The sequence below is a fragment of the Ailuropoda melanoleuca genome, chromosome 3 (assembly GCF_002007445.2).
Source record: "Ailuropoda melanoleuca isolate Jingjing chromosome 3, ASM200744v2, whole genome shotgun sequence".
In the NCBI taxonomy this organism is placed as follows: domain Eukaryota; kingdom Metazoa; phylum Chordata; class Mammalia; order Carnivora; family Ursidae; genus Ailuropoda; species Ailuropoda melanoleuca.
The window spans coordinates 121,016,400-121,028,642 of record NC_048220.1 but is presented as its reverse complement, the minus strand read 5'-3'; the positions used below and the strand labels follow the sequence as shown (position 1 = coordinate 121,028,642).

At 43.4% G+C, this 12,243-nt stretch overlaps 1 protein-coding gene across 1 annotated transcript in view; it reads right to left on the bottom strand.

Moving 5' to 3' along the window:
* SLC45A2 (solute carrier family 45 member 2) overlaps window positions 1–5,907 on the bottom strand; it is a 32,488-nt gene extending 26,581 nt beyond the window's left edge. The window contains exons 1-2 of the mRNA XM_002919436.4: window positions 5,451–5,907; window positions 3,429–3,605 (exon numbers count right to left, since the gene is read on the bottom strand). Coding sequence (XP_002919482.4) covers window positions 3,429–3,605; window positions 5,451–5,835 — 562 coding nt within the window. The 5' untranslated portion in view covers window positions 5,836–5,907. The remainder of the gene's footprint in view (window positions 1–3,428; window positions 3,606–5,450) is intronic.
* Between the last annotated feature and the right edge of the window lie 6,336 nt (window positions 5,908–12,243).

Below are 12,243 nucleotides of genomic sequence, written 5' to 3'. Positions count from 1 at the left end.
GTTGGCTGGGGTTCAGGGCTCAGTGTTGGTCATGAGACAAAGTTGTAACTAAATGAGCATATTCAACTGATTGATGCAATTTGCCATCAACCTTACGTAAAACTGCAGGAAATATAAGCAGGGTTATGAAACCAAGAGTCTCCTTTTATGCAACCAACATTTCTAAGGACCTGCTGTCAACAAGGTGATGGGTTAGAAGCCATGGGGAAGTAAACCCTCATGTTTTTACAAATCCTGTAGTTTATAAAATCTTGTAAAAGAGAAAGATAAATACACATTGAATTAGAATACAGGGGAGGCTGTGGGGCGCCTGGGTAGCACAGTCCTTAAGTGTCTGCCTTCGGATCCTGGCGTTATGGGATCGAGCCCCACATTGGGCTCCTCCGCTGGGAGCCTGCTTCTTCCTCTCCCACTCCCCTGCTGTGTTCCCTGTCTCGCTGGCTGTCTCTCTGTCACATAAATAAATAAGATCTTAAAAAAAAAAAAAAAGAATACAGGGGAGACTGTGAACAGCCCTATAATAAGTGTGGCCAGATAATTTTGCGAAATGGAGTATAATTTTAAAAATCAAGTACCTCTCAATTATTCACTAATAGATTGGGTTATGAAAGATTTTTCTTGCAATAGTCTTGGCCTTTAAATGTTCTCATTAGGCTACCACTCAATTGTGTTTGTATTCTATGTGATAGCTATCAGCTTTTGGCCTATTCCATAATGATTACCCCTTCCTCCTGGCTAACAGAACTAAAATTTGGTTTAGGGATTTGCCTCTCCCACCCTCCCCCAAACCCTCACTTTTCCAACCTCCTAGGCCCCTGGGTGTTCACATGGCCTAATTCTGCCCAGTGAGAAACAAGAAGTCTGTGGGAGTTCTAGGAAAGTTTTGCTTTCTTTAAGAGACATATGTTGAGAGGCACCTGGGTGACTCAGTCGGTTAAGCCGCTGCCTTTGGCTCAGGTCATGACCCCATGGTCCTGGGCTCAAGTCCACAATCAGGCTCCTTGCTCAGCAGGGAGCCTACTTCTCCCTCTGCCTGCTGCTCCCCCTGCTTGTGCTCTCTCTCTCCTTCTCTCTCTGACAAATAAATGAATAAAATCTTAAAAAAAGAGAGAGAGAGTCATATGCTGAAGCCCCATGTGACTACATTTGGAGATTAGGCCTTTAGGGAGGTAATTAAGGTTAAATGAGATCATAAGGGTGGGGCCATAACCTATAGGACTATGTTTGTTTTTTTTCTTTTTTTAAGATTTTATTTATTTATTCGAGAGAGAGAAAGAGCACATAAGCAGGGGCAGAGGCAGAGGGAGAAGCAGACTCCCCACTGAGCAGGGAGCCTGATGAGGGGCTCAATCCCAGGACCCCAGGATCATGACCTGAGCCAAAGGCAGACGTTTAATCAACTGAGTCACCCAGACGCCCAGGACTGGTGTCTTTATAATCGGGGGAAGAGTCACCAGGAATGTGTGTACTGAGGAAAGACCATGTGAGGTCAGAGGGAGGAGATGGCCAGGTAAAGACCCAGAAGTGCAGTCTCACCAGAAACCAACCCTGCAGTCACCCTGATCTTGGACTTCCAGCCTTCAAAAGTGTGAGAACATAATTTCTGTTGTTTGAGCACCCAGTCCGCGGTATTCTGTTACAGAAGCCCAAGCAGATGACACAGGCCCCAAGGGCAATGAAATCCAGGATGTGTAAGAGATGAACTGTGGCCTCCACCATTCTTCCTGCTGGAGTTACCCACCTTGTCCCTGCCTCCATGTTCATCTACTTGAAAAACTTTTGCTTTGATCACTTTATGGGTGGAGTCCCTGACCAAGGTGTTTGCCTGCAATTTAGAAGATAGGGGGTCTTCTCCCCAGGAAGTAGGTGGAAAGTTTCCAAGCAACTTTGATTTCCAAAGGGAGAAAGGGGAAAGGGAATTTCAAAGTTGGAACAGAAAAGAGCAGGCTCCTTTGTTTTTTCCATTAATATTATCCTGAGCCCATTTGATATGCCAGGCTGTGCTGAAGGTGTAAGGGATGCAGTGAATAAAACAGACCTGGCCTCTGCCCCTAGGAACACGTTGGGAAATTGTTCAGAGCACAGAAAATGTGGGGGAGTAATGGGAAGTAAAGCTTAAAGAGTGGGATGGGAACAGATTATGGGGAGTCTTGAATCCTGTTTAGGAATTTGTTCTTTAACCAGTAGGCAAATGCGGAGCCCTGCAGGTGACTGAATTGATTCAATTGTGTGTTGATTCAATTGAAATAGGAAGAGATTAGAGACTGGAGAGACAGTAAAGGGCAAAGTGCTGAAGCTCAGACAAGAGGTAGTGAGAGCCTGAACCAAGGTAATATGAAAATTACACCATGTTTGCTGAGACCACCATACACTAATATCAACAGATAACCTTAAGATATTTTCTCAGACTCATAGGAATACTACCATGTGTTAACCTTTGAAAAGTTCCCCAAATACCAAATTCAATCTTCTAATATCAGGGGCAACAAAGGAGAGTCCATTTGGCAAGGACTGACACTGACGTGAGCTGGGAAAGGGTGGCCACATAGCCCCAAGTACTTTAGAGCGTTAAAACTCTCAATGTGTCAGGTTCAAAAGCCAAAAAATCTCCCATTGTTGTAATTAATTTCAGCAAGTGATGATAAAGGAGAAGAGATTTAAGTTAGAAGAATGCAGTTCGAATAGAGATTCGAGGTGCAGACAGGGTGGGCAGGGGGCACTGACAGGTGGGTGGGACCCCTGCTCCTCCATCTTCCCTAAAGCGAAGAAGAACTACTCTCCTGGCTGGGCAGCCCCCTTCTTCCCGAGTTCACCATTCACATGTTGGCACAAACGACCAACATTGACCCCAAAGCTGCCATGTGCAGGCACTGCTCTTGGCTGTGGAAACAGAAACTGAGCAGAACTCAAGATCCTGCTTTTCATGGGACCTACCTGGCTGTGAACAGAGCCAGAACATATCAAAACATAAAATACATATATTGGCTGGGCCGTAAAGACAGAATCATCCAGGGTACTTATTAAAATGCAGACTTCTGGGCCCCATCTCAAACCCATTGAATCAAAATAACTGGAGGAGAGGCCCAGGAAGCTGCATTTTTAACAAGCTCCTAAGTAATGCTGATGCTACATTACTGATTTTAAAAGAAGAAGAAGAAAAAGCAAAGTGCACAAGGGCCCCTTTTCATTGCAGTTGTAAATGTCTTCACACATGGCTCTTATGCAAACTTCCTTTGCAAAACCTCCAGAGCCCAGTCACAAGCTGATTTGTTCAGAGAAATGCACTGAAAGAACCGCGTGATGGGAACATTCCATCAACAGATCCATTCATTCAAAAATTCTGATGTGTATAGACACTAGATGGCTTCAGTGGAAGTGCCTGCCTGTTCTGGGGAGCTTAAGGAGAGACTTTCTGGGATATTCCCTACCTGTGAAGAGGGCATGGTAGTGGAGGCCCCTCTCCTTATCCTCATGGGAGCAGACATCAAATAAGTAGGCTTTAATGGGCCCATCAATGAAGTCAGCAGCAAAGTCAAAGGCGACTACACCAATCATGGTGATGGTTATGGCCCAAATCCGCTTCCTCCTTGGATCAGCAATCAAAGCTAAAACAGAAATAATTACATATCACCTAAATCCCACTTTAGAATGATTTGCATTTTTATTTCCACCAAAATGTCCTGTCATTAAATTTTCTCCCTTCACTTTCATTTTGCTTTGCTTTTCCACATAAAAATGGCTTTTGTTATTTTTTCAGGTTTTAAAAATCACACACGTGAATGCCAGAAAAGGTAGATCTAAAGAGACAGAAAGTAGACTGAAGGGTTGCTTAGGCCTGGTGGGGAGGAGGGAATGGGGGGTGACTGCTAATGGTTCCTCGGTTTCTTTTGGGGTGATAAAATATGGTGGAATTAGTGGCGATGGTTGCACTACCTTGGGATATGCTAAAAGGCACCGAGTTGTATAGATTTCATATCATATCTCATTTAAAACAGTTGTCTAAAAAAATCATACATGCTTATTGTAAACCATTTCAATAATGTAGAAAACATGGGGGAAATGCTTCATCCCAGCCCCCACTGATGGTCATCCTTCAGATATCCCTTTATGTACTCACACACCTACAGAAACAGGTGCATACCTGTGCCCTAATGCACTGCTTCTCAAACCTCAGCACCCTTAATCATCTCCTGGACAACTTGTTGAAACAGATTTTTTTGGGCTCTGTCTCCCGTGAGTCTCCATGATTCTCCCGTGACCCTCTGGTAGGTCTAAGGTGGGGTTGGGCATTTGCATCTCTAACAGCCCCCAGGGATGCTGATGCCCTGGGTCTGAGGACCACGCTTGGAGGAGCACTGACTAATGGGATCAGGTTGGACACGCTCATCTATAACCAACTCTCCTCATATCTTTGCATTTCAATTAATGGAGAGCAGCTGCACCGTTAACAGCTGAGTACTCTTCACTCTGTGGACATCCCAGAATTCATTCGCTCACTCTCCTATTAGAGAAACAAGAATTTTTTCCCTTGCTTTCAGTTTCACTTAAAAATAATGTGCAATATATGCACATTTTTTTAAAGATTACAGTATAACAATAAGTGAAACACAAGCCTACACTCCACTTTTTACTTCCAAAGTCCTTCAGTAGTTCCCCCCACTCCCCAGAGGCAACTATTCTTCTCAGGGGTTTCTGTGAATATTTCGCAGAAACAACCTACATTTGTGTGTTGATGCCCTCTTTTAAATATATACACGATAGCAGATTATCCTGCCTCATTATCATCCATCCATTCTGCTAGCCTGAGAGTTAATGATCCAGAAACGTGTGCTATTTTTAAGTTTAACAATTCTTTTATCAATGAAACTTTTTATGTACCGCCACCAGTTACTGATTGATTGGTGGCCGATTAATGTCAAGAAAAAGCGATCACCATCAGGTTTGTTTTTGTCCAGAACTTGCAGTGCAAATATAACCCCTTGAGCAGACGGGCTGATGCCCTGCACCCGTTAAAAGACTCTACGTAAAGCTATGAACAGAATTAGCTCTTACTTAGACATGTAGGTAATTTATTGTAAGTATTCATGGGGTCATTTGGCAGATGATTCATTTGACAAAAGTATTAACTAAAACCTAAGCTCAAAGAGCATTGCAATTGATAAACAAGCAACAATATTTCACTGGAGAAAAGAGATAACAAACTATTCCTATGTTTAAATCCTCACAACAATTAAACAACAACAGCAATGCATCCTGAAGCTTCTGAAAGTAAAAGCTCCCAACCACAGAATTTGGGTTGTCCCAAGGTGAAAGTTCACTGTAACCTGGGACAGAGAATCAGCTCTAATCAATTTCCAAGTAAGCGTCCCGTAAAGAAACCTGCGTCCTCCTCCCATCGAGTTGCATAATGCGCCCCGTCTCCCTGCCTGCCCCCAGTGCAGTCCACTGACCTGACACGACAGCGTCCCCGTTGAGGTACAGAGCCATGCCCGAGAGCATCAAGATGCCCAGGGTGAGGATGTAGGGTCTCCGCCGGCCCCACCTGGCCCGGCAGTGGTCGCTGGCTAGTCCGACCACGGGTTGCAGCAGGAACCCCAGGATGGGGCTGAGGAGCCACACCGTGCTGTACAGACTCCTGGGAAGCCCCACGCTCAGCAGGACCGGGGTCACGTACGCCGCCTCCACCGCGTAGCAGAACTCCCGGCCAAGCATGGCCATGCTGTGCATGATGAGATTGCCCGTGGGCCTTCTGGGTGGCTCCACGGGGTCAGAGGGGTCATCCTCAGCTAGGGACTTACAGGTATGAGTGCCGAGCTGCCCAACATTGCCGCCCATGGCCACAGGGTGAGGAACCTGCCTGCAAGCCCACCACCTTCCGGGGGGCCCTCGGGGTTCTGGCCCAAGCTGGATTTGGCATGGAGCCTGGCTGAGCGGCCAACAGAGATGGTCGAGCTGGGGGAGGGGCTCGAATTCTTTCATGCCTCTAAGATCACAAGTTATGATGAGAGGGAAGGGGGTGGGGTCAGGGAAGCATGAAGGAGATTAGCGGCTGCGAGCCCTCTGGCTGCTTAGAAGGCTGGTCCAGAGGAATCTTTCTTTGCACTGTTCTCTTTCTCCTTCTCTGTCTCTGCCACACACACACATATATACACACACTCTATTACACACAATCACATAACAGCTTTGAGACAATGCAGCTGTATGAGGCAGGTGTTAAGTCAAAATAGGAATGCATCCATATCTCCTTCTAAACTTTTTCTAGATACAAATATTCTGTTTTCCGGAACACAAATTTTTACACACACACCTCAAGAACCAGTTGATTAGACTTCAAACCGTGGGAGGTTGCATCCTTTCTCCAATCTCTAGCTGGCTCATAGCACTGTGATCCTTCCCTTCATTGCACTTAACACACTTTATCATTGGACAGTTCTGTGTTTATTCTATTTCTCCTATGTTAGTCTTTGATCCCTTTAAGAGCAGTGATCAGGTTTATTTCAGTCATTATGGTATCCCCAGCATCTCGCATGATCCCTGACACCTAGTAGGTCCTCAATAAATATTTGCTAAAGGAATTATTGAGTGAATAAAGTGTATATACCACATTTTGTAGTGTCAGTCAACTGCCCGTTTGCTCAGGTCCATTCCGGGCTCCTCCTCACATGTTCTATATCATAAGACACTACATTTCCCAGGTTCCCTTGCTCTCTGGCTTTTAGGTAGATTGGGCCAATGGAAGGCACTGGTGGGAAGACTGGGAGCAGGAGGGAACTCATCTTATTTTCCTCCCTCTCTTTCTCCTTCCTGAGCTGTCCGTGGCAGTGCCTGCATCTCCACAGCGGGTCCAGCCTCCACCAGGCAAACTTAACTTCTGGGTCCTGGTAACACTGACTTTCCCATCATCCCCTGCAGCCATAGGAGTGGCCCTGGCTTTCCTGTTGGGGCTCATAGCTGGATTGCCTGCCTCACTGTCCCCTGGGCTTCTCAACTCTTTTATCACGAGTATAATTCTCTATATTACATTTCCTGACTGATTGATTGATTGATATTTCACCCAAACCCCCACCTGCCTTCCCTCTGGCAACCACCAATTTGTTCTCAGTATTTAAGAGTGTTTTTTGTCTCCTTTTTTCTTTGCTTTGTTTCTTAAATTCCATATATGAGTGAAATCATGGCATTTGTCTTTCTCTGAGTTTTTCACTTAGCATTACACTCTTTAGGTCCAACCACGTGGTCACAAATGGTTAAGAGTTCATCTTTTTTTTTTTATGAGTAATACTCCATTGTATATATATACCACATCTTCTTATCCATTCATTATCAGTGGACAGTTGGGTTGCTTCCTTATCCTGGCTATTATAAATTTTGCTGCAAGAAACATAGGGATGCATGTATCTTTTCAAATTAGTGTTTTTTGTTTTCTTTGGGCAAATACCCAGTAGTGTAATTCCTGGATCATAACGTAATTTTATTTTTAATTTTTTGAGGAAACTCCATACTGTTTCCCCCAGTGGCTGCACCAGCTTGCATTCCCACCAATAGCGCAGGAAGATTCCTTTTTCTCCACATACTTGCTAACATTTGTTTTTCCTTCTGTTTTTGATTTTAGTCATTCTGACAGCCATAGGTGATTATCTCATTGTGGTTTTGATTTGTATTTCCCTGATGATAGTGATGTTAAGGATCTTTCCATGTGTCTGTTGGCCATCTGTATGTCTTCTTTGGAAAAATGTCTATTCAGGTCCTCTGCCCATTTTTATTTGGATTATTTGTTTTTTTGGTGTTGAGTTTTATAAATTCTTTACTTATTTTGGATATTAATCCCTTATCAGATACATCATTCGTAAATATCTTCTCCCATTCAATTGGCTGTCCTTTTGTTCTGTAGATGGTTTCCTTTACTGTTGAAAAGCTTTTTATTTTGGTATAGTTCCAATAGTTTAATTTTGCTTTTATTTTCCTTGCCATAGGAGACATTTCTAGAAAAATGTTTCTACAGCCGATGTCAGAGAAATTACTACCTATGTTTTTTTCCTAGGAATTTCATGGTTTCAGCTTTCACATGTAGGTCTTTAATGAATTTTGGGTTTTTGTTTATGGTGTAAGAATAAATTTCCTCTGTTCTAAAGACTCTGAGTGGGTCATATTTTCTTTGTTGGACCCCGAGTTCAAGTGAAAAGTCTCTGGGGCAAGAGGAACACAATCTTATGGGAAAGGCCCTAAAAATGGTTTAAGAGCAAGACTCGGAGTCAGAATATTAAAATTAAATTCTAGTTCTGCCTCTTCTTAGCAGTATCTTCCTGGGCAAATCACTTAAACTGTGTGCCAAGATGTGCTAGGACACCACACTGAACTCCAAAGGGTGCCTCAGGATATTTAAAATGTTGAAGATTGTAAACAGGGTGAAACTCAACATCTGTCAGACACTACATGAACTATCAGCGAGGCAGTCCACGCTTTGAACATCAGACTTCACTATAATCCTTTGAGTGAAGCCAATATTATACGAAAACAAACGTGGAACAGGAAATGGGGGTAGTGGTGCCCAGTCCGATTTTGAGACATGAGAAACTGCACAGTGTCCAAAACATATATGACCCATAAACGTGTTAAAAACGAAATAAAAATGAAAATGCTTTCTCTCGACGTATGTGTATATATTTTTCAAACAGTGAATTAGTTGTTAGTGCATAAATACTTAAGTTATGGGGACCTAAGTATTTATAAATGTAATGGTTAGATATTTCCTTTGCTCTAGGGGAACCATGAAAAAATTATACAGACACAAAGGGAGATGTGTAAGTCAAGCAGAGAAAGACAATTATCATACGGTTTCACTCATTAATGGAACATAAGAAGTAGGAAGATCGGTAGGAGAAGAAAGTGGGGGTAAACAGAAGGGGGAATGAACCATGAGAGACTATAGACCCTGGGAAACAAACTGAGGGCTTCGGAGGGGACGGTGGTGGGGGAATGGGATAGGCTGATGATGGGTATTAAGGAGGGCACGTATTGCATGTTGCACTGGGTGTTATACGCAAGTAATGAATGATGGAACTTTACATCAAAAACTAATGATGTACTGTATGGTGACTAACATAATAAAAAATTATAAAAATAAATAAACAAATAATAAAATTTAAAAAAAGAAGACCATCTGAGCCTTGCATTCTCATCTGTACAATGAAAAAAACTGCCCCCACCTACCCCTATGATTAACGAAGAGACTGGGATACTGTATGTCATGGGTGTTTTTGGCTGCCTACCCAACTTCCATTCTCCACCCTTTCCATCCTGATGGCACCTGGATTAGATTCCAGAATCCATCCCCTTCTCACACACCCATGTGCTTCCAGCTAGCTGAGTCCAGGGGAACTCCAGGAGCAGGCTGGTTTTATTTATTTTATTTTATTTTATTTTATTTTATTTTATTTTGTTTTGTTTTGTTTTGTTTTTTAAGATTTTATTTATTTATTGGACAGAGAAAGACACAGTGAGAGAGGGAACACAAGCAGGGGGAGTGGGAGAGAGAAGCAGGGTTCCCACTGAGCAGGGAGGCCACCCTGGGCTTGGTAGGACCATGACCTGAGCCGAAGGCAGACTGAGCCACCTAGGCACCCCAGGCTCGTTTTATTAAGGACAACCCTACCTTCTCTGATAAAGACTGGGCATAGGACTGGCCTATGACTTAACTCCATCCAAAGAGACACAAGACAAGATTTGCTGCTGGTACCTGAGACCATCTCTTCTTCTGAATGTCCCTGTGTGTGGATATGAGATCCCGAACTGGTTACCAGGCTGAGGATAAAGTGAACATATAGAGGATGGCAAACTGGCAGAGCCACAGGAATGCAGGGAAATAGGGTCTGGGGTGACTCTTTAGAAGGAAAGCATGGGTCACGAACAAAATCTATGATTAACCTTATATTCTTCAAAAAGTTTATACCCTACAAAAACCAATTTTTCATTCAAACATTTGATATGAAGTCAATTAATCACAGAAATCAATATTTTGAGCTAGTCCGTCTGTTTATTTACAGATTTTTGCCAGCTGGCTTTTATCCTTTCCCTCATCAACCCTTGAACAGATATTTTTTGAGCACCTGTTATGACAGTAGCAAGGGGAAAAAGACTAGGTCCATATCCATTAAGACAGTGCTACTCAAAGTGTGGGCTTTGAACCAGCAGCATGATAATCACCTGGAAGCTTGGCAAAAATGCAAAGTCATGGGTCTGGCCCTACACATACTGCATTAGAATCTCTAGGGGTGGGCCTAGGAATCTGTATTTCAACAGTACCTCCAGATGATTCTTCTGTGCACTAGAGCGACTACTCTAGTAGCTTACGACCTCGTGAAGAGTTATGTAAACTACATTAAAAGCAATGACTATCTTTGGAGATACGCACCAAGTGCAATGGAAACATAGGAAGGGCCCCTTAGAACTAAAAATTACTGAGCACCTAGGATGTTCCAGGCATACGCCAGGCCTTGGCTTAGACACCAGAGCGACTGAGTGATATTTGAACCCAAGTCCTTTCTGACTCCAAATTTCACAATCACTGTATACAACTGCCCTGAGGCTGAGAAACATGGGACGTTTCACAAAGAAGGCTGTGTTTGAGCCAAGTCTCAATCTGCTAAACCAACAACCTGGAGCAAAACGGACTAGTATTGTTAGTCCTGCTGAATGTTACAGAACACGGACAGGAATGGAAGCAAGAGAGACCATTGCATAATCAGGAACTCAAAGCAGTCCAACGTAAAGTGCTGGGGAGCAGGAGTGCGGATGGGACTAGACAGCGAGGGAGAGGTCTTGTTATAAATAAAGGGTTGATACGCTATATAAATGGATTTATATTTTGTTATACAGGAAAAAGAGAGGACCATTGAAGAATTTACAGGACTAAAAGACCAGTTTGGTGTGATAAAGATTACCAGTAGAGTAACATGATACAAAAAAAAGGCAGGCAGCAATATTGAAGGTAAAAAGTCAGGCAGGCAAGCTGAGCACTAGGCCAGGGCAGAGGTGGTGGGGGCCTGAGTGAAGGCACAGAGGGGGTTGGGCAGAGGGGACTGGTGTGGAGCTATGAAGATGAAACTGACAGCACTTCACTACTGAGATTCACTTCTTGAATAAATATTTACAAAGTTCCCACCATGGGCCAGGCACTGTTCTTGGAAGTGGGGACTTGGCAGTAAATAAGACCCACAAAGTCCTTCATAAAGCTTGCATCCCAGTGCGCCTCGGTTAAGAGGCAGTTGGTCAAGTAGGCTGGCATTATTCAGTATAATGTCAGTAATGATACATGACGTGAAGGAAAACAAAACGGGTGAGGGGAGAGTTAAGTGATGTAGTGGCTGCCATTCTAGGGAGGCGTCAGGAAAGGGCGCTCCCTAAGGTGACATTTGGGCAGTGGCCTGAATGAAGTGAGGGATAAGCCATGGGTCTACTGGGGGCAGAGACAGACATGATGGGAATGGAGGCTGGAGACTGGTAAGAGGAGGAGTCTAGAAGGACTTCCAAATGGATGGTAATTTACTGAGAAAGAGACGTGGGTGGGTGATGCTAAGAGGCAGCCACACAGAGAAGCTGGGCTCTCAGTATGGTGGTCTAAATGGAGAGCGGGGATTGTTTGCAGGAAATCTTAAGAACATTTTCTAAAATTCCAATTCAAAGACACTGGCTGAATGATTTTCTTATTACATAAAAAGGATCAGACTTTTGTATCAGACTTCATTTTGGTAAATAGTGGAACCAAAGCTATTTCAATGAGCCACAAAATGCTGTTTAAGTGCTATTTAAAGGGCTTTCTTAGACAATTATCATATGATTTCTCTCATCTATGGAACATAAGAACTAGGAAGATCGGTAGGGGAAGAAAGGGATAAAGAAAGGGGGGTAATCAGAAGGGGGAATGAAGCATGAGAGACTATGGATGCTGAGAAACAAACTGAGGGCTTCAGAGGGGAGGGGGATGGGGGAATGGGATAGGCTGGTGATGGGTAGTAAGGAGGGCACGTATTGCATGGTGCACTGGGTGTTATACGCAATTAATGAATCATCAAACTTTACATCAAAAACCAGGGATGTACTGTACGGTGACTAACATAATATAATAAAAAAACATTAAAAAAAAAAGGGCATTGAGAGGGGAAAATCAAAATGCAGTGAAAAGTGTGTGTTTGTATGTGTTTATATGTAAATATGTATGTCAATGTATACCTCTGGTATAGTACCTGT